The sequence below is a fragment of the Apodemus sylvaticus genome, chromosome 3 (genome assembly GCF_947179515.1).
Source record: "Apodemus sylvaticus chromosome 3, mApoSyl1.1, whole genome shotgun sequence".
Classification (NCBI taxonomy): domain Eukaryota; kingdom Metazoa; phylum Chordata; class Mammalia; order Rodentia; family Muridae; genus Apodemus; species Apodemus sylvaticus.
The window spans coordinates 88,462,401-88,489,578 of record NC_067474.1 but is presented as its reverse complement, the minus strand read 5'-3'; the positions used below and the strand labels follow the sequence as shown (position 1 = coordinate 88,489,578).

Genomic DNA, 27,178 nt, shown 5'->3' with positions numbered 1-27,178 from the left:
CACATGCCGTTCTGAATTTCATTTTGTGTGCGAATATGCAGTGTATTTGTAGAGAGTGGACCATACTGTTTTCTGGCTTAACTTTGCAATGTCAATAGGAGCCTATCTAAGTTAGAGCATGAATTTTTTCCCCTTTTTGTCAGTTCACAGTGTTGATTTCATGCTTTTCTGCAGATTTCAACATGCATTAAGCCTGTCCTGTTAGTGGAACCTGCCTTTTGTGTCTCGTAGATCATTTCACATCATTGTCTCAATCTCTGCGTGTCAGATGCCAGGGAATGGGATTCCAGAGGCATTTATCATTCTGATAAGCATTACCAGTTGCAGATTTTTTTTAATATTGTAAAATTTACTTGCTGATAATTCCCCCCCCCTCTGTTCCATGGTCACTATAAAGGGAACAGGTGAGTAAGATAAAGGACATAGTGAAAAGCTGGTAGTGATTAAGGAAAAAAAAAAGATAGGAGTTGCCAGGCAGTGGTGGTGCACGCCATTAATCCCAGTACTTGGGAGGCAGAGGCAGGTGGATTTCTGAGTTCAAGGCCAGCCTGGTCTACAGAGTGAGTTCCAGGACAGCCAGGAGTACACAGAGAAACCCTATCTTGAAAAAACAAAGCAAAACAAAAAGAGACAGGTGTATGTTCATGTTTGTGCATCTTCCCAGCAGTGCAAATTGAGCTGACTCTTTGAGAGAAGTCTGTGTTCAGTCCAGGAGAGAGGAAAAATAAAGGAAGGGCAACTATCTGTGTGGGACACAGTTCCAGCCACCATGAACATTACTGAGTCTGCTCCTCTTGCTTTCCCCTCCCCTTACAAAGATACCAAAACAGAACAAAAGATTCAGAAAAGCAACAAACAGAGCAAAGCCATGGATGGCCGCAGCTCTGAAGGCCTCCTTTCACTATGGGGAGGAACTTCAGTGCATTTTGCCTGAAAGAAAAATGTGCCTGGTATGTGATTGATGGTCTCTGAAAACCAAACATAAACTCATAAAAAGTTAATGTATCAGAGATTGTGATATCAGCAGCACACTGCCTGCACAATAGCCAAATTGATTTGGAGAGGTCATGCTGTAGCAACCCTCATCCACTGGTGTTAGTAATTGCACCAATGCTGATAAAACCCACATTTATTTGTACATTTTTATTATCTTCATGGTTTAGTCTAAGTAAATATGTGCATACAACCTGACAATAAAACATTTGTTCCTCGTATTTTATATTGGTAAAACTGATTCATTGAATCAGAAGTGTAAGTTTTGGATATAAAGGAACAAACATATTTTGTTCAAATCCCTCATTCTCAGAAATCTTATAAAAAATAATGCTTACCTGAGCAACACTCTTGAGAAATATTTTATTTAAGGATATGACTGATCATAATTGAGTTAAATTGTTGTAATTTCTCCCTAAAAGTAATTATATGTTTTACATCAATGTTCTCTTTATATCTTATTTATCATTAGTTTATGAAACAAATTTCCAGAGTAGGTTTATATAATATATTGCCATGCTTAAATTTCTACTTCTGCCTATAATGTGAGATTAGATGTGGAGTTTTCCACTTTTGCATCAAATCAAGGTCAAAATAATTCAAATATTGGAGGTTTTATATTTGGTGTTCTGTGATGAGAAATGCTGAGCCTCTTTTGGGAAAATACTTCTGTATGGACAATATATAGTTATTTGAAGCCCGCTCTAAATCACAGCACACAGTAAGAATATTTTAAAAAGAAAAAGCACCTCTACACTCTCAAAACTGTTTTGCCAAGATGCACTGTAGTTTTTAACATTCTGACCTTATGCCATTACAGTTTCAGGAACGCCGAATGTGTTGAGAGAAAGGAATGTGCACTGTGTACATTGTAGGGCTGAGCCTGGGTACTTTTTCGTTGTCCCCATCTCAGAACCAGGCTGGAGTCTAAGAGTTCTAAGATGCAGTAATTAACACACTGTGTTTAGATTAGGGTGGTTTAATGCTCATTATGTCACTGCAGAGCTTGGGGTTTATGTCACCACTTGAACTGAAGCAGTCTGACCCTGTCAGCACATTCATTTAATTGACACAAATACAAAAGAAAAAAAAAGAGCTTGTTCTTGTTTTCAAAAAGGTCACAATTTAGATGGCCAAAAGAAACCGCAACTTCTTACTGTGGGGGTTCCAGAAAGCTCTACAGCCAGCGGGGAAATGAATGTGAGAGGCAAGAAGGAAACTCTGTTCAGCACAGGCCAGTTGATTTTGGACATACCTAAGTACAGTACAATAGTGGAAAAAGTTTCCTGGTAACAATTATCTCAGTCTCAATGCACAAGAAAGCTTAAGGCATGACTACATGGAAACTCTTCTGCAAAATTACTCCATCATGAAGATGGGTTCTATAGCTTAAGGGACTAGGATCTCAAGTAGTCTCTGATTGAGTTAGTGCAAAGGTCACCAGGCTGTAAAGTACTTGTGACATTTCCCACAAGGATGGGTTCTATTGACTGACCAAGCTAGAGAGGAAGATCTAGAAGGCAGAATCGGGAAAACACATTCTGGGAGACTTGGGTGAAGCCTTGCCAGAGAGATAGTGAAGGTCACCAGGTTATTCATGATAGCCACTCCCAGCATTCTAGGTGCAAAACAGGTGTGCACGTCCTTTCTGTGGAAGTGATAAACCTGTGTGCTTAACATTGCTGGTTTTCCTAGTGCTTGTCAGTGAGCATAAGAACATCGTGCCTTCCACATCTTGCCTTTGTGAGCTACTGGATTTCAGGAAAACAGTGGGCAACATTAAAAACTGTGACGTTGCCACTTGATGGTTCATCAGGACTTTTAGCTTTCTGAACAACTTCCCTAATCAGCCTTATTTTTCCACTTGGCACAAAAAAAAAAAAAAAATGACAGAGCATCGAAGCTTCTGTTCTCAGGCACCACCCACTTCCCCACATTCCAAATGATAACTGACATGAGATGGCTGAGTCTAATGTTGTTGTAATTCAGATAAGAAAGGTATGCCTGTCTGTCCTGAAAAGCAAAACCAAGTGAACACAGGTAGCCCTAGACATTTGTTCCTTACAAAGAACAAGGTGATAGCTTCTTTGTAAAGTGGCTACTGTATATTAGCTAATGCTCTTTGGTTACTGGCTGTACCATTCTGACTCACTCAGCCCTTGGATTCTGCCTCTGATCTAGAAAAATCAACTCCTATTCTAGACAGGAATCAAGGTAAAGCTATCAAAGAGCAGAGTGATGATTTTACTATTCACTATTTAGGTGGAGTATTTAATTGCATCTGCAATTCCTGAACTTTTGAGTCCTATTGTGCAAAATAAAAGCACTGAACTCCATTATTTCCAAGATGTATCTCAGCTAAAAATACCACAATTTTGAAGTTTTACTTCATGCGAGAAAGCCACTGTGACTATTATCACAAAAACATAAAATGTTGAAAGTCGTCATCATTTTTTTCTCTAGTCTATGTAGTAGATTTGATTGTTGTGAAGATAGCACATATCTGGTAAATGCTGTGGCCTCAGTATGAAAACTGCCCAGAGTCAATACAAGCCTTTACAATGTGTTTGTATTATACAACTGTAGCTTTAGATCACGGAGGTCCTGATCCTGGAATGTTCTCAGCAGTTGTTAATTACACTTCAAGTTCTTTGCTGCTAATAATATCCAAAAAGGAGTAAGACCTATTAGCCAGGTGTCACAAGAATATTACTAGTAAAAAAGTTTATTTTGTTCCTGATGAGATTTTTGAGCATAAAGTTATAACAAATGGAATAACAAGATTCCTGCTGTCATCATCATGAATTCCCATAGGATTGAGAGCTATTGATAGGGAGCTTAAAACATCAGTATCTGAAATATCAGAGGTTCTGAATTAATCGGACTGATGTGTAACCTCCAAAAAGGAACTTTAAAATATGAAAATATTGTTCTGAATGTATATACACAAACACACACACATGCATGTATACATGCAATGCACACATGTTTTCTAAACTGTGTACAATGGCTAGGCTTCTAGATAAAACACAAGCAAATCCTATAGTAGGATAAACTTAGTCTTCTTAGTATTCTCAGCATCTACATTTTCATTCATAATATAGAAATCCACTTTGGATTGTACGTATTTTTCAGCACTGGGCAATGAACAACTTTCTAGGAGATTATTTTGAAGTAAACCCTTTGCTCAGAATTTCTATTGCTATGGAGAGACACCATGGTCTTGGCAAGTCTTAAAAAGAAAAACATTATTTGGGGCTGGCTTGCAATTCAGAGGTTTAGTTCATTATCCTTATGGTGAGAAGCATGGCAGCAGGCAGGCAGACATGATGTTGGAGAAGGTACCGAAAGTTCTATATCAGGATCAACAGGCGGTAGGAAGAGAAAGAGAGACACAGGGCCTGGCTTAGGCATTTGAAATCCTGAAACCCATCCCCAGTGACACATTTCCTTTAAGACCATGTGTCTCTAAGGCCTACTCCAGTAAGGCCACAACTCTTAATGTCAGACACTAAGCATTCAAATATGAGTCTGTAGGGGGCCAGTCTTAATCAAACTACTGCACCATTGATGATTGTTTTCTTACATGAAATAAAAAGGTTCAGATTAGAGTAATTTTATCTCATGTTTTATGTGAAATCACACTAATGCTGGTATTCAGCCTTAGAGATAAGCAAAACAGCATCAATATATAGAATATGTACTTTTTTGGCTAGCTAAAGAAAATTTCCCTAAACATAAATAGCAGTCAACTCAAGTACATAATAGTTTCTATTTAAAAATGATGCTCTCCAGACCTCAAATCAAATCTGCCACAATTTAAAACCTGTTTTTTAGGAACCACTCCTAAAAGACCCTTGTCTGTTCAGAATCTCAATCAGTGTAGTGAAATAGTGTTGTAAGGAAGTACGATACTCCAGAATCAACTTACTTTCATCCCTAGATATTACATATAAAGACATTGTGATACTTGATTGCAGGTCTCTATGAAGGATTTATATTCTGTATACTGAGGCTATGTTTCTTTTGTACTCCATGCAGCCACTCTTTTCCTAGAAATTATGTATATATGATGCACACTGTTGAGCTTTAAGTAACAGCTTTTAAATTCTATTTACAAAGAGCCGATATTTGCTTGGATTTCTCTGTAACTAGCTTCCAACGTGGTCCTTTGAGACCCTATGTTGGAAGTAAATATGTGATCACATCTTGTGTTGTTTCTTGTGAACTTCTGCTGTTATACTAATACTTTTCCCATTTCCAACTGGCTTTACTTTTGCAGCTTTGAGCAGTAATTCAGTCCCCTACGCCTCCCTGATTGGCTCTGTGTCCTCCCTCTCTAGCCAAACCACCACTCAGTCCATATATGATAATAACTCTCTCCCACGATTCGCTCGAAAAGGTCTAAACATCTTTGTCTCTATTACCTTCTCTGTTAAAGCACTGCAATGATGTCCACATCAGCCCATTTCCATATCCAGAGCCAAGCCCAGCCTAACATCCCCCATGCTTTTGCATTTCCATTCTTTTCTCTGGGGAGTGCCTCATCTGGTGAAGCTTACTCTTAATTACTAGATTACTGCCACCCCTCTTTGCCAGCCACAGAATGTAAATTAGTTCGATATTTTCACCTATATAAAAAATTTCAGAAGGATCTCCAAACTATCAGTCCAAATATATAATTTTACCATTGGTAAAGAGAATATACATCTAATCAACTCATTTCTGTTGGATCTGCCAAGATATTGGCTCCTAGAAGTAGACCTTCACTCCCATGAACACAAAACCACCATAGATCATAGCATAGAATGATTGTCTTGAAGAAGCAAAGTAGTTTTCATTTTGTTTTGTTTTTACTTAATTTACTATACTACTAATTATTTGGCATTTAGATAAGGAAACTTAGGGGGTGACTTTTCATAGGTACCCATAAGTAATCCTGTCATGTTGTTCTAATGGTGACCTTTCCAGCCTGTTACCCTTTGGAGTGGCAGTGAGAACAGAGCATCACCAGAGCTTCCAGTTGAAGCTCCCCACTTCTAATTTTCTACTTCAGATACTTCCCTGGGGGCATGTTAGTTCACTGTCTCAAGCCAGCTGGAATTTGTGTCTCTTAATATCCGAGTCAGCAATTTTCTCTCATGGTACACTTGCAAAATTAATCTCAATGAGACAAGATCAAATCATGTGAACAGAGGGAAAACATCAGAAAAACACAAGAATCATCAGAATTAACAGCAGATTATTTTTGACAAACACTGTGAAATTAGTGTGTCTTCCGCTGGCCGACTGAACTAAGATGTATTGGCTCCTGCACTACTTTCACTTTTCTTTTCTTCCCTTGTCCTTTTATCTGTCATATGCTCATTTTCTTGCATTCGTTTTCCATAAAGGACAAAGATGTTTACACCTGGAGTAGCTTGTAGGTTTGCTGGGCTTTGATGAGTAAGAACTGGGGGTCACATACTACTTTGCTAGTGTAGCCATTTGTTAATGGCTAGGAGAAGGCTGCAACCCCAGCCTCTACAATCTGCTACGAGTGGAAACATTTTTGAAGTTCAGTTTGGTTTGGTGTCAATGTGTTGTTGCTTATCATTGCCAATGACCTGCTGTGCATGACATCTTACGTGTTCATATTTGCATGTGAATGTTGTCACCTGACATGTTTGTGAAACACTAAAGTGATCCTCATGTGTCACATTGTATAGTGAGCCCTGCATAAGCTTGCGTTTTATTAGTCTTTTATAAAGGTGTATCAGGCTATCCATTTAATTTCTTTTAAACAAATCCATTCTGTTTACTTATTTATTTCTTTATTTTATTTACACCATCATTTCCTTTGCAGGTTCAGATGATTCCGGTTACCCTGGTAACCTTCATTTTTCAAGTTAGTTTTCTTTGTTTATACATAAGTCACTTTATGTTTCCTATCAGGCTGCTCCTCCTTCCCTTCCAGGCCTTCTTCACTGTCTGTTCCTTGGTTGACTTTACACCATGTAATTCCACACGATTTCCATTTCACACAGTGCAGGAGAAGGAGTCTGAGATGGCATAACAGTAATTACTCAAAGCAGAAGTTGACATCAGGCCCGACTTTCCGTTTTCTCTGCTAGCTAACCTATTGATTCATAGCACAGTAACACATTCTTCTACACTAGGAATACTAGTTTGGGGAAATATGCTTGGTGAATTATCTACTTGGTTCCAAAATCCTCCCCTTAGAGCATGTCCTGCTTTGAGTAACCAGACTATCTGCCTGCTTTCTCACATAAAACATTTTTACTACTCACATGTTTTCAGGCCATCTCTAACTACAGCATTCACTGTGTTTTGGAATGATTAGTCTCAGTTTGTTTTTATTCAAATGTGTTCCCTCTTCGTTTTTAATAGGTATGGCTAGCCATCCTCCAATACCTATCTTGGAACTTGCAGATCATATTGAGAGGTTGAAAGCAAATGATAACCTGAAGTTTTCCCAGGAATATGAGGTAATATACTTTCTTTATGTGACAGAACTTCCGACATATGCATGCCTTTGCTTTGACTCGAAAATTAACATCAGTACTAATTATTGAAACACAACTCCAAATCTGATGCAAGTTGTAATAATAAGCAATTAAAACAATATAGTCACTGAATTTTACAGGTTTGTAAATGTAAAAATGGTTTTACATTTTTAGAGGTAAATTGAGTGGTATTTTTCTTTTTCTTTTTTTCATAAAATGTTCTGACTCAGTAAGCATCTAAGTGTTCCAAATAGGCACAAATTAATTAATTCATGGTAAGAATCTTCACTGCAAAAGATGTCACCAGAAATAAGTCAAATTTTATAGTACTTTATTTATTCTATGTGCATGTGTATATGTGAGTGTGCATAAGTGGAGCAGAGAAAAGTTGCCGGAATCAAGTCTCTCCTTCTGCATTGCATTCTGAGAATCTAGACCTCCTTCCTGCTGAGCCTTCTCGCTGTCCCAATGCGCAGTAGATTTCTGAATATGATGCTTCCCACGGCCTGAAAACGGTGTACTTATTGCATCACCACTCACTGTGCATAGAGCTAAGATTACCAGAAATGGGCCTGTTTCAAAACTGTTTAGTATCATAAAATCTCAGAGTCCTCAAAGACTCTAAGTAAAATTTGATGTGTGTGTGTGTGTGTGTGTGTGTGTGTGTGTGTGTGTGTGTGTGTGTATTTGTGTATGAGAGAGAGGTGGGGGGAGGGATGAAGGAAGAGAGAGATACTGTGACTGTAGCATTTGTTAAGCAATGTGGTGCAAAACTGTCCATATTTAGTATTCCATAATGAATGGGCCTCATGGTGAAACCTGTTCTTGTATCACTACCAAAGGAACATCTCTGCTCTTGTATTTTATGTGTTATGGTGTAATTTAAATTTACCATCACAATCTTGTAATTGTTCTGAGCAATGGAGGCTTGTGGGCTCTCTGGACTTACCAGCTTCCTTCGGGGGAGTTTCTATGATTTGCTTACTGGAAGTCTTAAAACACTGCTCTCTCCCATTCCTCTTTTTGGTCTTCCTGGCATCCGGTCCAAATGCAGTTTCTCAAGGTAGTCTTTCTCTACTAGGTTTAGCAGTCTGTTCTGTCACATGCAGTCAGAAATCTTTATGAGATCTAGTATTGAATGTCCAAAGAACTCACAAATCCCAGACATGCAGTGTTCAAGAGTGGGAGTAGACAGCCCAGGGCAATCTATCTACATAGCCTTCTTTTTTTTTTTTTTTTTTTATTTGATATAATTTATTTACATTTCAAATGATTTCCCCTTTTCTAGCCCCCCCCCTCCCCGAAAGTCCCGTAAGCCCCCTTCTCTTCCCCTGTCCTCCCTCCCACCCCTTCCCAGTTCCCCGTTCTGGTTTTGCCAAATACTGTTTCACTGAGTCTTTCCAGAACCAGGGACCACTCCTGCTTTCTTCTTGTATCTCATTTGATGTGTGGATTATGTTTTGGGTATTCCAGTTTTCTAGGTTAATAACCACTTATTAGTGAGTGCATACCATGATTCACCTTTTGAGTCTGGGTTACCTCACTTAGTATGATGTTCTCTAGCTCCATCCATTTGCCTAAGAATTTCATGAATTCATTGTTTCTAATGGCTGAATAGTACTCCATTGTGTAGATATGCCACATTTTTTGCATCCACTCTTCTGTTGAGGGATACCTGGGTTCTTTCCAGCATCTGGCAATTATAAATAGGGCTGCTATGAACATAGTAGAGCATGTATCCTTATTACATGGTGGGGAATCCTCTGGGTATATGCCCAGGAGTGGTATAGCAGGATCTTCTGGAAGTGAGGTGCCCAGTTTTCGGAGGAACCGCCAGACTGCTTTCCAGAGTGGTTGTACCAATTTGCAACCCCACCAGCAGTGGAGGAGTGTTCCTCTTTCTCCGCACCCTCTCCAACACCTGCTGTCTCCTGAATTTTTAATCTTAGCCATTCTGACTGGTGTAAGATGAAATCTTAGGGTTGTTTTGATTTGCATTTCCCTAATGACTAATGAAGTGGAGCATTTTTTAAGATGCTTCTCCGCCATCCGAAGTTCTTCAGGTGAGAATTCTTTGTTTAACTCTGTACCCCATTTTTTAATAGGGTTGTTCGGTTTTCTGGAGTCTAACTTCTTGAGTTCTTTATATATATTGGATATTAGCCCTCTATCTGATGTAGGATTGGTGAAGATCTTTTCCCAATTTGTTGGTTGCCGATCTGTCCTCTTGATGGTGTCCTTTGCCTTACAGAAACTCTGTAACCTTATGAGGTCCCATTTGTCAATTCTTGCTCTTAGAGCATACGCTATTGGTGTTCTGTTCAGAAACTTTCTCCCTGTACCGATGTCCTCAAGGGTCTTCCCCAGTTTCTTTTCTATTAGCTTCAGAGTGTCTGGCTTTATGTGGAGGTCCTTGATCCATTTGGATTTGAGCTTAGTACAAGGAGACAAGGATGGATCAATTCGCATTCTTCTGCATGCTGACCTCCAGTTGAACCAGCACCATTTGTTGAAAAGGCTATCTTTTTTCCATTGGATGTTTTCAGCCTCTTTGTCGAGGATCAAGTGGCCATAGGTGTGTGGGTTCATTTCTGGATCTTCAATCCTGTTCCATTGATCCTCCTGCCTGTCACTGTACCAATACCATGCAGTTTTTAACACTATTGCTCTGTAGTATTGCTTGAGGTCAGGGATACTGATTCCCCCAGATTTTCTTTTGTTGCTGAGAATAGTTTTAGCTATCCTGGGTTTTTTGTTGTTCCAGATGAATTTGATAATTGCTCTTTCTAACTCTGTGAAGAATTGAGTTGGGATTTTGATGGGTATTGCATTGAATCTGTATAGTGCTTTAGGCAAAATGGCCATTTTAACTATATTGATTCTACCGATCCATGAGCATGGGAGGTTTTCCCATTTTTTGAGGTCTTCTTCCATTTCCTTCTTCAGAGTCTTGAAGTTCTTGCCATACAGATCTTTCGCATGTTTGGTAAGAGTCACCCCAAGATACTTTATACTGTTTGTGGCTATTGTGAAGGGGGTCATTTCCCTAATTTCTTTCTCAGCCTGCTTATCCTTTGAGTATAGGAAGGCCACTGATTTGCTTGAGTTGATTTTGTAACCTGCCACTAAAAGCACAGGACCAGATGGTTTCAGTGCAGAATTCTACCAGACCTTCAAAGAAGAGTTAACACCAATACTCTTCAAACTATTCCACAAAATAGAAACAGAAGGAACACTACCCAATTCCTTCTACGAAGCCACAATTACGCTGATACCAAAGCCACACAAAGATCCAACAAAGAAAGAGAACTTCAGACCAATTTCCCTTATGAACATCGATGCAAAAATACTCAACAAAATTCTTGCCAACCGAATCCAAGAACACATCAAAACGATCATCCACCATGATCAAGTAGGCTTTATCCCGGGAATGCAGGGTTGGTTCAATATACGGAAATCCATCAATACAATCCACTACATAAACAAACTCAAAGAACAAAACCACATGGTCATTTCATTGGATGCTGAAAAAGCATTTGACAAAATTCAGCATCCTTTCATGCTTAAAGTCTTGGAGAGAACAGGAATTCAAGGCCCATACCTAAACATAGTAAAAGCAATATACAGCAAACCGGTAGCCAGCATCAAACTAAACGGAGAGAAACTTGAAGCAATCCCACTGAAATCAGGGACCAGACAAGGCTGCCCCCTTTCTCCTTATCTTTTCAATATTGTACTTGAGGTACTAGCTCGGGCAATTCGACAACATAAGGAGGTCAAAGGGATACAAATTGGAAAGGAGGAAGTCAAACTATCATTATTTGCAGACGACATGATCGTCTACCTAAGTGACCCAAAGAACTCCACTAGAGAGCTTCTACATAGCCTTCTTAACTAAGTAACTAACTTTCTCTCTCACTTTTTCTCTGCCTCCCTTGTCTCTCTGTCTCTTTATCTCTCTGCCTTTCTCTGTCTCTCTGTTTCTCTGTCCGTCTGTCTCTCTCTCTCATTTCTTTCATTCTTCCTTTCCTTTCATGTGCCCCGCACACAGAATTGTTGATTGAATCCAGGGCCTCATGCATACAAGAGTGTTCTAACACTGAGCTACATACTAGACATTTATTTTTCATTTTGAGACAGCATCCTACTAAATTGTGTTTCTCGGGCTGTTCTCAACCATAGTGTTATCCTACCTACTTTCTGAATAGCTTCCTACTTTCATGCTGGATAAGCGAGCCATCAGAATTGGGTTCACTGTTACTCTCCATCCTTGTCCAGTTTGCATATTCTAACATCTTTGTGCTATTTGGTAAAAGACAAAGACATGGATTTTTTTTCCCTTGCAAATGGGCTAATAGAATAATTCTATTTCTTCTTCAAGCATTCTGGGAACTAAGAGTGGAGTGACTCTTGTCTTATTTTCTTTTTTTAAAAAAGATTTATTTATTTATTTATTTATTTATTTATTTACTTACTTACTTACTTACTTATTTATTTATTATGAGTATGCTGTAGCTGTCTTCAGACACACCAGACAAGGGCACCAGATCCCATTACAGATGGTTGTGAGCCACTATGTGGTTGTTGGGAATTAAACTCCAGACTTGCGGAAGAGCAGTCAGTGCCCTTAACTCCATCTCTCCAGCCCCCTTTTCTTTCTTTCTTTTTTTATCCAATATATTATATTTTTTATTTCCATTTCAAATGATTTCCCCTTTTCTGGCTTCCCAATTCCCAAAAGTCCCATAAGCCCTCTACCGTCCCCCTGTTCTTCCATCCTCCCCTTCCCACTTCCCTTTTCTGGTATTGCCCTATACTACTACACGGAGTCTTTCCATAACCAGGGGCCACTCGTCTGTTCTTCATGGACATCATTTGATGTGTGGATTATGTTTTGGGTATTCCAATTTTCTACGCTAATATCCACTTATTAGTGAGTGCATACCATGATTGATCTTTTGAGACTGGGTTACCTCACTTAGTATGATGTTCTCCAGCTCCATCCATTTGTCTAAGAATTTCATGAATTCATTGTTTCTAATGGCTGAATAGTACTCCATTGTGTATAAATATATACCACATTTTTTGTATCCATTCCTCCGTTGAGGGATGCATGGGTTGTTTCTAGCTTCTGGCTATTATAAATAGGACTGCTATGAACACATATCCTTATTACATGCACATATGGAGCACATATCCTTATTACATGCTGGGGAATCCTCTCGGTATATGCCCAGGAGTGTTATAGCAGGATCCTCCAGAAGTGATGTGCCCAGTTTTCTGAGGAACCGCCAGACTGATTTCCAGAGTGGTTGTACAAATTTGCAACCCCACCAGCAGTGGAGTATTCCTTTTCTCCACATCCTCGCCAACACCTGCTGTCTCCTGAGTTTTTAATCTTAGCCAATTTGACTGGTGTTTGGTGAAATCTCAGAGTTGTTTTGATTTAAATTTCCCTAATGACTAATGAAGTTGAGCATTTTTTAAGATGCTTCTCAGCCATCCTAAGTTCTTCAGGTGAAAATTCTTTATTTAGCTCTGTACCCCATTTTTAAATAGGGTTATTTGGTTTTCTGGAGTCTAAGTTCTTGAGTTCTTTGTATATATTGGATATTAGCCCTCTGTCAGATGTAGGGTTGGGGAAGATCTTTTCCCAATTTGTTGATTGCCGATTTGTCTTTTTGATGGGCTCCTTTGCCTTACAGAACCTTTGTAATTTTACCAGGTACCATTTGTCAATTCTTGATCTTAGAGCATAAGCTATCGGTGTTCTTTTCAGGAACTTTCCCCCTGTACCGATGTCCTCAAGGGTCTTCCCCAGTTTCTTTTCTATTAGCTTCAGAGTGTGTGGCTCTATGTGGACATCCTTGATCCATTTGGAGTTGAGCTTAGTACAAGGAGACAAGGATGGACCAATTCGTGTTCTTCTGCCTGATGACCTCCAGTCGAATCAGCATCATTTGTTGAAAAGGCTATCTTTTTTCCATCGGATGTTTTCAGCCCCTTTGCCGAGGATCAAGTGGCCATAGGTGTGTGGGTTCATTTCTGCATCTTCAATCCTATTCCATTGATCTGCCTGCCTGTCACTGTACCAATACCATGTAGTTTTTAACACTATTGCTCTGTAGTATTGCTTGAGGTCAGAGATACTGGTTCCCCCAGAATTTCTTTTGCTATTGAGAATAGTTTTAGCTATCCTGGGTTTTTTGTTATTCCAGATGAATTTGAGAAATGCTCTTTCTAACTCTAAGAAGAACTGAGTTGGGATTTTGATGGGTATTGAATTGAATCTGTATATTGCTTTTGGCAAAATGTTCATTTTAACTATATTAATCCTTCCAATCCATAAGCATGGGAGGTTTTTCAATTTTCTGAGGTCTTCTTCCATTTCCTTCTTCAGAGTCTTGAAGTTCTTGTCATATAGATCTTTCACTTGTTTGGTTAAAGTCACACCAAGATACTTTATATAGTTTGAGGCTATTGTGAAGGGTGTCATTTCCCTAATTTATTTCTCAGACTGCTTATCCTTTGAGTATAGGAAGGCTACTGATTTGCTTGAGTTGATTTTGTAACCAGCCATTTTGCTGAAGTTGTCTATCAGCTGTGGGAGTTCTCTGGTGGAGTTTTTTGTCCAGCCCCATTTTCTTAAAGTCCTGCCTCTCACCCTGTCATTGTTCTTCTGCTAATGTAGTCTTTCTTGTCAAATGATTCAATAGCATTTAAAACAGTTCCAGTACCTTCATATTTAGAACTTGAGGATAGAAATAGAGCTGTGGCCATGAGAAGAAGGAAAATGTATATTAGTTAAGTGTCAATTTTCAGCAAACAAAAGCACAGCTCTTGACTGTTAATGTATTAAGTCTTAATTATTTTTCTGTATATTTTCTTCATGACCCTACTTTAATTACTTATTTGCAATGATGTGATAGGTCATGGAAATTAAAAATATAATCTCTCAGCTGATCAAGAAATCATCACTCCACTCTCCATCAGCAAAAAATTCAAACAGCTCCAGCTATTTACTTGTATCCATTGAATGAAATAGCTGGCCTCACTTAAATAAAGAAATTCTCAAGAAATACTCCATGCAAAGCTAGGCTAATGATCATTTAGATCAGAAGCACTCCTTAAAAGTAGCTATGAACTGCCTGCTGGCATTACTGCCATTAGCAGCTCCCAGAGTCACCTCAGCCATTGACATGATAGCCCACACAGAGTCTTTACCATTCATCAGGAAGATGATCTGTGATTAAAGCTCCCTAGGCATGAATTGACTGGACTGTGTTTTAACAGCCATGAAGGAGATATTTAAGTGCTGTCTTCATCTCTGGTAATGAGATTATGACCTTTGCATAGAAATATCAGAGAAACATTTTGGCAAGTTTTTTTCTTAATAACTACCATATAGATTTGAATGTATTTTTACTGGTTTTTTAGTGGGAAAAAAAGTAAATTCATTATTTCAAACACCTCACTATTTTATTAGTTTATAATCGCTAGAGACTAATGCTTATTGAATCTGCTTAAGCTGAATAACACTAAATTTGTAACAAAGAAAGGTTAAAGATATGAAAGTTCTTTACAGTGGTCCTGAGGTCAGAAGAGGAGGACACAAATCAAATTACATATAAGGTCCCATCATTGGAGTCAATGACAGCTGAGAATGTAGTCTAAGAAATGTGTTTAACCTCATCTCTGAAGATGTCTGAAGGTCATTGTAAATGCTTTAAGTTTTCTTGATCTTCTATGAGGAAAGAAAGTCACTGAAATATGAGTAATCTCAATTTAAATATAGCATCTACCATGTGCAAAATAGAGTCTACTCTCAAAGTCAAGGGATTAGTCTTACGAACATATAGAACTCAAAATAATTGTAGCATTACAAAATGGAATGGCATTGTTTGGAAATCTAGTCTATTATAAATTTAGATCTCTAGTGGCTGGCATAGTTGACCATGTCAATAACATAATATGTGGAAAGTATATGTATATTTAGCCTAGGCTATATATAGTGAGTCTCTGTCTTGAAAATACAAAATATTTTTTACTTGGACTCCATCTTAGATACAGTTTTCCAGTTGTTAAACTATTATATCCATGGATCCTTATTTTAAAAATAGCATTTAAACAAATTTTGATGAAGGTTCTCTGAAAACTTCATTTTGAAAGATGATACCCTTTGTTTAGGTCCCCACTTATCACCACTCCTTGTAATGGAAAATAGGCACTTGTATATTTGAAATTCATTTGGCAGACATCATCCGTCATTAATATCAATACATATACATGTGCATAGGCATATGCACAAGTATAGTTTTCTTGTATGGTCTCTGTACATTTAAAATTTTGTTCTAAGCAATGTTTAATGTAACTGCATATTTCAGAAATATGTTTATGTATTTAATTACTTATCAAGGAAACAGTAATGTTATTCCTTTTATCTCTTTCAGTACATCAAGAGAGTTTATTTAATAACGGCTGATAAACATGACATGATAAAATCTTAAGATCAGGCTTCATATCTGTAAAGTTTTCTAGAAGAGTCTCATTATTTACACAATGGGGTGGGGGAGATCACTGCCAGAAGAACCAGAAGAAATTTTTAGCACCTGGAGACAATAAACACCAGAAGAACTGAATGTAGTAGGATCACAGATATCTCTTTAGATAGTAAGAAAATGTGGAGTTGGACTTTATGTCAGAAAAAAAAAAAGAGTTGCACTATAGTAAGGACTGCTGGAAATCAGGGTTTTTTTTGTGACTTTTTAATTACAACAATAGGATTGTGGAGGGTAGTTTTAATGTAAACTTTTAAGGTAATACTACAAATAGAAAGAGTTAGCACTAACAAATCTGAAAGTAGATTTTTGACTACTGTACAGAGACCATACAAGAAAACTTGCCCAGTGTCACATACCTACTGCCTGGTAGTATGAAGAGCAAGTGGTGTGTTCATCTGCAGCCCATCATGAACCATCTCTAATAACAAACTAAATATTTTGTTTGTTTCTTAATTATATAGTCTAGGAACCATAATCTCCTAGTTCATAAAAATATTTTTGCTGAAATCCTATGCAAATTCTATAGTTCCCATTTCAACTTTTTAAACTGTCTATCAGAATAGTTGGTAGTTTTCCTGTGACATGCTGATATACATTTTTTTCTCTAGAGATAGAGAATGCCCAATGTTAAATGTTATATTATTCCAGAGAAGAGACAGGCATTGTGTACCATCAAAGCAGTGATAATTTTTTTTTAGCTAGAGCAAAGTTTTTAGAATATTTGATCATGTAACAATACATTCACAGACACAAATCTATCTTTAACAAACCTTTGGTTTTTGTCCATATGTTCATGCCTCTGTGTGTGCGTGCGTGTTTGATCTGTGTTTATATATGTCCTCTCTCTCTCTCTCTCTCTCTCTCTCTCTCTCTCTCTCTCTCTCTCTGTGTGTGTGTGTGTGTGTGTGTGTGTGTGTAGTCATGTGTATGTGTGTGTTCTACTTTTGAATATGTTGAATTTTGCTGGAGGTTAACACTTCTATATCATGAAGAAATAAAGCAGTATATAAGAAATATCTGTTTTTAATTTTTTTGATGTTAGAAAATTGAAACATAGGTCATAAGAATTTGTTGTTGCTGTTGTTTTGAACAAATTGTGCCCATTTATATAGTAGAATGAAAAATGAATTATTTCATGAACTAAAAAGTAGTGCAAATGTTTTACTGCTGGGATGGATATTTCAGGTTGAGGAAGAAAAACAAAGAAATGCACTAGTCTGTTAGTGTGACCTTCTCCTAAAACAGTACTGTGAAGCAAGATCATTTGTTTTCTACTTACATATAATATAATTTGTCTACTTCTGAAATTAAGTCTTGATCTCTCTCTCTCTCTCTCTCTCTCTCTCTCTGTGTGTGTGTGTGTGTGTGTGTGTGTGTGTGTGTGTGTGACACTGACAGCATCTATTTATTGAACCAGCAGCAAAAATAGTACAGCAGAATGTTCAACTGCAAAGGTCTTGGAGTCAGATGACCAGAAGTTAGAACTTGGTTTTGGTAACATGAAAATAAACTTGTACATAAACCTACCTCAGGGTTGCTGCTAGGAATGCTTAGTCATAGTAGAAGATATTACTTGTTCCATTACATGTAAGTAGCTTCAATATTAAGATCCCACATAGTAATATATTACTATAACTCACTGAGAGAAAAGCATTAATTATAATCTTGTCACCAGTTTTAAGATGCCAGTCAGTCACAAATGTGACACTATTGGAAGAAATCTTTGAAAGAAAATGTTACACTATTGGAAGAAACCAGTGAAACTCAGGTCTCTTCCTATCACTGGCCAACCCCTAGGGCTTCGCTGATCCAGTAAAACATGATATAATAAGGTAAAAAAGAAAACTCTATAGTTTAAGCAAGCACCATTAACCATTACTGTTTGCTTTCTTACATCCCAGTGTCATGCTGTGTTTAGATTTTCCTGGTCTGGTATCAAGGCATCACAGCATGTTGTTGGCTACAGGGTGACAAGCTCCCTATTGGGCATATAGTAGATGATTAGCCAAAGTGTGTGTGTGTGTGTGTGTGTGTGTGTATCAATTTTGAACTATATTTACAGTTCTCAAAAAAAAAAATCTATTTCTCGTGGTCAAAAATGCTGTTACCAACAACAGGTGCATACAGAGCAGAGAGTGTCCTGTGTAAAAAGAGCTGCTTTCCCAGTCAATATCTCCACCTGATCTATCAGTAGCACAGCCTTATTTTCAGACCCTTTTCTCTCAGAAAATAGACTGTTATTATCTTTTGACTGCCCAAGAGTGAATACATTTTAATGCAGACCCTTTAGATTTAACTCAAAAGTGCCTACTGATTAAATCCTCAGTGTGGCCTTTACAGGGAGGATGGACCTGGCAGTTGGCAATCTGAGAAGATGCTTTCTTTGTCCATAGTTAAGAAACAACCTCACCAACCAGGATGTAAAAGGAACAGAGAATCTCCTCCCAGCTGGCTGTCATTCTGCATCTTGTAAACAAATGTAGCAGTACACAAAGACACAGCAGGTCATCTTAAATGCACTATCAGAAATCTGAGTGTTGATCTGTGCTGAGTCTTTCATTCTTGCTGAACCCATGCAGATACTAAGAAGTCCAAATGCAACCAGTTTACTAAGCTTCAGAGCTTTCTTCTATTTAGACTTTTTAAGTTGTTATTCCTAAACATATATATATATATATATATATATATATATATATATATATATATATAATTGTTTCCTTGGTAACATTAGACTTAGCATCTTCTAAGCACCTGTAGTTTATTATTTACCACTGTGGACCCTGCTCACCCCAGGAAAACCTCTTGTCAAATAGGTATAGTTGTCTGTTTTGCAGACCTTGCTCTCACATAAGTTCCTCTTTATTGATATACTGATGGTCTTTGACCACTGCTGAATATGGTCTAGTGTGGCTTCTATTTGCTCTCATATAGAGCTTAAGATTCTTAGAAGAAACTAATAACAAAGTGTCTATAGTTCCCAATGAAGCTTTAAGAGAGATACTTCAAGAACTGGAAAAGATAAGATTCTTAAGGTATTTTTGTGTGCGTGTGGTTTTGAAATGAAGTTGGTGTTTTATAGCCAGAGTGTGAATGAATATTGGGAGAATCAAAAGAGCAGCTATTTGAATAGCTAATGTCATTTAACAAACATTTACTGCAGAACAAACAAAAGTTAAGAGTTTTGTCCTGGATGAGTCCATAGTCTCATAAGAAAACATGAAAATTGATAACTGTTAAAAAAATTTTGGGACTTACGCAAAAGCAGAGATGCTTCCCTGAGAGCCTATGCCTGGGGGAATCAAGGATGTTGACTACCACTGTAAGACTCCAGATCAAGAGATGCATACAGGGTATGGTGATAGGACAAAGCGTGACTTGCTCGGGGACTTTAGGCTATGACGTGGCTGTAACTGCCATGGTACAGTCATGTTGCAGAGGGGAGCAAAAGCTGGTAACACCCAGAGAGGCCACCATACCAAGGTACGCAGTAGGCACTGAGTAGCCCCCAAAGTATTTTCCTGTCATGGAAACTACTTCTCACTTCTGATGATAAAATAAGCTTCTAAAATCCCTAAGGATCCAATCAATGCATCTATGTTTCTGTCTTCCCAGAGAACAGCTTTGTAGGAGCATTTTAGAAATGCTGCAATGAAAAGTTCTAGTAGAAATGCTGTGAATTTGTTGTCCAAATCACAAGAATACTATTGCTTATCTGTTCTCCAATTTAAAACTGGTAGTGGAAGGTTTCTTTATCATTGTTTTGCTTTGTTTAACTGAGTCTAAACTGTGGTTGAATATAATATGTTTGATGAGTATATAGAAAATTAGAGACAATGAGTGAGCGTTGGCACATTGCAAGAATTTACAGATTTGGTTTTGTCTTATTTTATAATCATCACAAAGGCAGCAGTTGAAGTATTTGACTTTAAGTAAAAAGTTCATATGTGCAAAATCCTAAAACTTATTATTATTATTGGTCAGTGTTAAAGCTAGCATTCATTAGATGAGCCTCACACCAGAGGCTTATGTAGAGCTTCAATACTTAATCCATCCCCAGTTCTCTAACCCTTTATCTTTAAGATCTTGCCTATTTAAGAGTTATTTTTCTTTTTTTTAAAGATTTATTTATTATATGTAAGTACACTGTAGCTGTTTTCAGACACATCAGAAGAGGGCATCAGATCCCATTACAGGTGGTTGTGAGCCATCATGTGCTAGCCGGTACTTGAACTCAGGGCCTTTGGAGGAGCAGCCAGTGCTCTTAACTGCTGAGCCATCTCTCCAGCCCAAGAGCTAATTTTCAAATCATCTTTTTCATTTTAAATTATATAAGATTGATGATGATGATGATGACAATAATAATAATAATAATATCTGGTCTTTCTGAAGTGTTCTTCTGTTGTACTCCATAGCTGCCTGCAGCTATTACAAACTAGGTTGCTGGAACAGAAGCTGAGGGATAGATGGGGAAGGGGTTAAAAGAAATAAGGGCCAGGACAATATTTTACTGATCGAGGCAGAAACTCAAATGTTGGTCAGACCTTTTAACAATTTGGGCAAACCCTTCCCCCCAGACTCCGGGCTGAGTTCCTGTGGAAGTTGTCTAGCTTCTCCTGGAGGTCCTTGTCTTGACTGCTCCAGCAGCTGGGTGGGTCACCTGCTTAATTCAGGAATTCGTAGACCTGGAGGAACAATGAGCTTAACCTTCACTGAGCTTCTCTACCCTAGATGGAGCAGGATCAATCCATGCTCAAAGTAGTCTGGGAGAAGTTCACCTTGACCAATGTCAAGTACACTCTTAGCACTCCACCCTAGGATAAAAATGCCTGCTATAACCTACTTATGCCCTAACATCAGATTCCTGCCCGAAGCCAGGGATTGTCCTTGGCCAATGTCAAGTTCCTACCATGTGGTATGACTCCCAAATATGGCTCTGTATATTCTTCAAAGTAGATAGTAGTCATGTGCTTGGCCATCTTAGCCATCTTACTAAGTCCTTAGAAGATACATCACAAACCACATGATCAGTTGTCTGTTGTCTGGATTATGCTGTAGCCATAGAAAATCATTGTCTCAGCTGGGTCATTAAAGAAAATTTCTTTTGGCTTATTTCTTTATGATAGTTTTATGAGAGCCTACTTTCTTGGGGTGGTCTCATATATAGAGATTAAATTCCTTTGAAGAAGAGGTTTCTTTTCTTTCTTTCTTTCTTTCTTTCTTTCTTTCTTTCTTTCTTTCTTTCTTTCTTTCTTTCTTTCTTTCTTTCTTTCTTTTCTTTCTTGCCTTTTTTGCTGCTCTAACATGTTCCACAGCAGCCTAAGCTGTATAGAGCCTATCTCAGAACCTCCCCTAAAAAATAAATTATAGCATAAGCAAAATCAGCAAAACCCATCACACTCATCCAAACTCAATAATTCAGTAGCTATAGGAAATGTAAATGTCCATGAATTCAGCCCACTAGGAAAGCAGAGGAAGAAAGAAGATCACTCAAGGGACTGAAAAGTGAAAAGAGTGAGATTTGATTCTCAGATGGAGTAGTTGGCACTTACTTGGTTCTCATCTTGACATTTCAGTGTTGGACTAAATCAACTGGCCTATGAATCCTAAAGATAAAAACATTTACCTGTCAACATACCTTTTCTCCACAAATGAACATGTATAACCTAGCATCAATTATATAAGACCTAGAATCAAAGAACATCCTGTTTGCTATAAAATGTGAAGTCATATAACAGCACTTGAATAATATTATGTGACTCTTCCTTTTAAGGTTTTATAAACATTTGTATATGCAAAACCTCCCTTTATGTTTCTGTTCATACAAGAACCTCCTAATGATTTTGAAAAAAAAACTAGAAATTTAACTCCATTTTATACAAATTCTAGCGTATTCTGTGGCAAACTCTTTGTCTTTGCACATTTATTTCTTAAGGTTTTGTGGTAGTAGATATGTTTGCAGTGACTCCAACTCTTATTTCCATGTCTGTGTGTCAAGTGGCCCATAAGGAGCTAGAGAAAAGACAAATGCCTCAGGAGGAGGCGGTTTTGCTGGGAAGCCTTTCAGTCTACCTTCCCTCACCCTGTGTTTAGTTTACATGGCTAATAAGAAACAAGATTTGAAGTGGATGTTGCAGAGATCATCTTGCCCTGTTGGTTTCCCATTGTGGAAACCCCTCCCTCACAGGCTTTGTCTGCTCAGGGCTGTCTCTACCCAGAGAGCAGAACTGCTGCAGTGACTGAGGAAGTGTAATTAGTATAGTTAATGAGCGGTGACATGCTGCATCCCTTTGAATTCAGAGAAGCTAGGGTGCTGTCTCTGGGAAGATGGGAATTTACCCCCCTTCTCCAAGTAATTAATTGATGTCCTTGTCATCAGGAGAATAAAATTTTCAGCCTAATTGTTGGTAATGGTGGATGTTATTGTGCAAGTGGGGCATTGATTTCCTTGTTTCTTTCTTTTCTCTTCTTGCAGTATTGATTCTTGTCACAGCTCAGAAATATTGTGATAACCTTATAAATGAATGAATGAACGAATGAATGAATAAATAAATAAATAAACCCACACACCTAGGGTTTTTATTACAGGGGCACATAGATTCCTATGTGGAGTTGTGGTTGAGGGATCTTTTAGTCTAGTCTGTCTCTGTCATTTTGCTGGAGGGATGTCTTTACAGCTCCTTTTAGTGATGATGTTGAGATAACTCGGGGACTTTCATATTTTCTATCATGAGACAGATGATGTTCTCTGAGTCGACATCTCTAGATAAAGGAAAAATATTTCTGAGGAGAATACAATGTATTATAGTAGATCTTAAAATCGTGCTAACTTGTCTTGCCTTTTTTAATGAGAATACAGATTGGAAACTGAATTAGAAATTTGGTGTTTCTTCGAAAAATTCTGATGTAACATGTGATTTTTAAATTCTAAAATCTTTTTTTTAAATAAATTTTATATGTATGAGTATGTGTACTGCATGAGTACAAATGTCCACAGAGGTCAGAAGAAGATACTAAATACTGCACAGTGGTTATGAGCCACATTGTAGGTGCTAGAACTAAAACTAGATTCTCTACAAGATTCTCAACAAGTACTCTTAACTACTGACGTAGCTCTCTAGCCCCAAAGTGGATAATTTTTATTAGTAGAAAGAACATGAATCAAGGCAGTTGTAAGCAAATATTGAATTTGTGTAATATGTTTTATATATTCCTGGGTTTTTTTTTTGAGACAGGGTATCACTGTGTACCCCAAGATGCCCTTGAACCAATAGCTCTGCCAGCTATTGGATAGGAAAATTTTCTCTTGCTCAATCCAAAAACTCACCATTAGCTTTCACAGGCCAGCAACCTCAGTACCATTCTCCCTCCTGTTTTATCATTAAAATATTTGGATGAAAAGAACACTCTGTTCTCCTGAGACTTCATCTGCCCTTGCTATCATTTGCTCTTGAAGGAGTTACAATCCAGCCTTTTTTGTGTTTGATTCCTAATAATTGCCCCAGCAACTACCTTCAAAACCACAGAGCAAGGATTCAGATTGTTGTTAGAAATAGACCAACTGTGAAATAAAGCTGCTCATTTTATTTTCATATATTCCATAAAAGAAGAAAGAAATTTTTGAAAAAAAATAGGTATTTTGTAAATAATTATCAGAGCATTACTGCCTGCCTGGTTAGAGGCCTTTGTGCTTTGTAAGTTCAACACTCAGCTGGTCTCCTGTAGCCAACATTGACTGGCTTCTTTATACATGCCAGGAACTTTGCTAGCCTCTGGAGTAGAAGATAAGTAATGCACACAATTGTGCCCCTGAACTCAGCATCTAACGGCATATTCATATTTTTGTTTTTCTTTTCTTTATTTTTCAGTCAAACTTTAGCACTACAACAATAACTAGATTTTGCTAGGTTTCAAATACAATGTAGCTGTGAGTTTTACTTTGATGTAATTAGACTTGGACTTTGTTTATTATATTTCTTCTATTCACTGGTGTGGGGTGATGGGTTTTTCCCTGACATTCACGAAGCTCAGAGGTTCAGTGCAGTTAGAGTGGGAACAAAAGTCTCACAGCTGTAATTTGATGTCTGTATTTGCTAATTCCACAGACAGAAAAATACGTTTTTCAGACTTCTACGCATTTGTAGCAGTCTCAGAGAAATTCATTTTCTCCCATCGTGTTCTGTTACTTGAGTGTATGTAAAATGAGATTAGGGACGAGCATTCGTTCTTTATTGTGTTTCCCTGGCAGAATTGCTTATGTTTCTGTAGGCTGTGGGAGCGGTTAAGAACCACGGCATTGTATGCTACAATTTCAACCAAATTTCCCCAGCTGGATGAAATAGAGGGCTGCAGAGAGAACTTGCAGTATCATACAGATGCTTTTATGTTCTACCCACTCTTGAAATCATTGAGTAAGGTGCTCTGCTTGTTTTTAATATCTATCTTGGAATAAGGGAATCTTTCAGAGCATACCGTCTTTATTCATTTCTTTGCCCATATTGCTATTTATAAGAAAGGTTAGCTCCCTTGAATTTTGTCTGCTATCCTGCTGTATTTTCAAAATGTATCTTCAACTTAAATTTAGCCATATTCAGTACAGTAAAATCAGACTGTACCTCTCTAAATATGTTTAAAAACATATGTTTGAAATAAAGTGAGATTTTTTTTTCGGAATAAAATTGCCATTTGCTTTTAGTTATTCAGATGATAATTGGAATTTTATTTTGTAAAAGGAATTCATTTTGCAATGACATTAAAAGTGATTAAACAGACATATATAAATTTTCTAGAAAGTTTATGACTATTCAGTTATGTCCACCGTTGGATCAGAAAAGAAATGTTCTTAATCATTTAGCTTTTCTTGGCCTTGTTCAGTCTGTACAAATTTAAGAGACAAGTTTAGCCAATGAATGACTTTCAGAGAAGAATGGGTGGAGGGAAGAGGGCTTAGGGAACTTATGGGGAGGGGAGAACCAGGAAAGGGAAAATCATTTGGAATGTAAACAAAGAATATAGAAAATAAAATTATAATTAGAAAAAGAAAAGAAAAATGATAGCTGACAGAATGGATGGGAAGATATTCTGAAGCCTCTTCTAGTCCTTCGCTGTCAGGCTCACAGTTTTCAACTATGGTTTATGATTTTTAACGAATGAAAATCATATACATTTATAGGTATTTTATGTTTTACTTCCCTGAGGTAGCTATTTCATAGATGGCGGAGATATATGGTAGGTTGCATTTCTATGTAGGACGTTACTATAGAAGTGAAGGAATACAGATTTACCAAGTGAAAAGATAAATTTTGTAGTGATGCATGCCAGTAGTCAGGAGCCAAGCTTGCAGAATGCTAATCATTTTGAAATCAACAAGGACTACAATGTGACACAAACACACACACACACACACACACACACACACACATACACACACACACACACACACAGGCATGCATGCACACACAGAGAGACAGACAGAGACAGGCAGATACAGAGGAGACAGAGACATACAGAGACAAACAGAGAGAAAAAGAGAGAGAATAAGTTATAATAAATTTAAATAACTTTAAGAAAAAGAAAAACTAGGCTAAATGTAGATACTTGTCACGGGGTGTACTGCCATGTTGGATGGTAGATACATAAGTAAATGCTTGCGAATCTTCTCAACTGAGGAGAGGACTGAGAATGTAGGGTTTGTGCAAACCCTTCAAGAAATGACAAATTTACACAAAAACAGAAATGATTAGAAAGTTCTGTCTAAGCAAGGAGTGGTCCAGTGTCAAGTCAGAACTGAGAACCCCCAATGGCGACAGAGAACAACAACCCAGGGTTGACATTCAGGCTTATTCATCACATCTGATTATAACTCTCACACTTAATAGTGACTGGGATGCACCGTGAAGGGCACGCCATGGCACTCCTTTAAAGGGTTTTGAGTGCAAGTGGTGTGATCCAATCAAACAAGGATGAGTGAAAATGCATCTTCTGAAGAACTTGGCAAACCAAGTATGTCAGAAACACCCTTCTTGATGGTCACATTCTTTTCTCCATGTTTAAATTTCAAGTGCTGTTTCTTTTTATTTTATTTTATTTTATTTTATTTTATTTTATTTTATTCGATGTATTCTTTATTTACATTTCAAATGATTTCCCCTTTTCTGGGTCCCCACTCCCCGCAAGTCCCATAAGCCCTCTTCCCTCCCCCTGTTCCTCCATCTACTCCTTCCCACTTCCCTGTTCTCTCGTATTCTCCTATACTGTTGCATTGAGCCTTTCCAGAACCAGGGGCCACTCCTCCGTTCTTTTTGGGCATCATTTAATATGTGGATTATTTCTTGGGTATTCCAAGTTTCTAGGTTAATATCAGTGAGTGCATACCATGATTGATCTTTTGAGACTGGGTTACCTCACTTAGTATGATGTTCGCCAGCTCCATCCATCTGTCTATGAATTTCATGAATTCATTATTTCTAATGGCTGAATAGTACTCCATTGTGTAAATATACCATATATATATATATATATATATATATATATATATATATATATATATATATATATATATATATATCAGGTGCTGTTTCTATATCATCTTTGCATACATAAATGTAACAGTTGTGGGGATTTTATATATGTGTTTGTTTGATTAATGTACAGTGAATTCCCTTGGTGGAAAACTATTTCACTGGAAATGTACACATTGAACATGTAGAGATCTCTCCCACAGTAGTGTACAGAACACCTATATATGTAGACCATGATGCAAGATGAGAACTACCATAATTTTTCTGTATTCAGATTTATTAAAGTGGTTATATGATGCAATCCAGTTCTTTGTTAATGACAGATTTATTGAACGCACGCTTTCAGAAGGCTTGTACCAGAATTCCTATTAAAGTGCCATCCATTAAACCATTAAACTGGTCATTAAAGCTGTTAGTGCAGACTGTTATTCGTGAGTTATTGGTCTCAGCATTCTCAGTGGTTTCTGCCAATACCATTCCATCCTGTGCTCTATTATGTCTGCTCTACCAGCTTCTGTCCTTTGCTTAGAATTTCTGGTGTGTTTGAGAGGCAAAGAACAGGAGGGATGCTCTGTTGTGTGGGAAGAAATGAGAGAATAAG

At 37.7% G+C, this 27,178-nt stretch overlaps 1 protein-coding gene across 1 annotated transcript in view; it reads left to right on the top strand.

Moving 5' to 3' along the window:
* Ptprd (protein tyrosine phosphatase receptor type D) overlaps nt 1–27,178 on the top strand; it is a 511,224-nt gene that overhangs the window by 398,645 nt on the left and 85,401 nt on the right. Inside the window, exons 22-23 of the mRNA XM_052176673.1 lie at nt 6,839–6,880; nt 7,384–7,481. Of these exons, the coding sequence (XP_052032633.1) occupies nt 6,839–6,880; nt 7,384–7,481 (140 nt within the window). The remainder of the gene's footprint in view (nt 1–6,838; nt 6,881–7,383; nt 7,482–27,178) is intronic.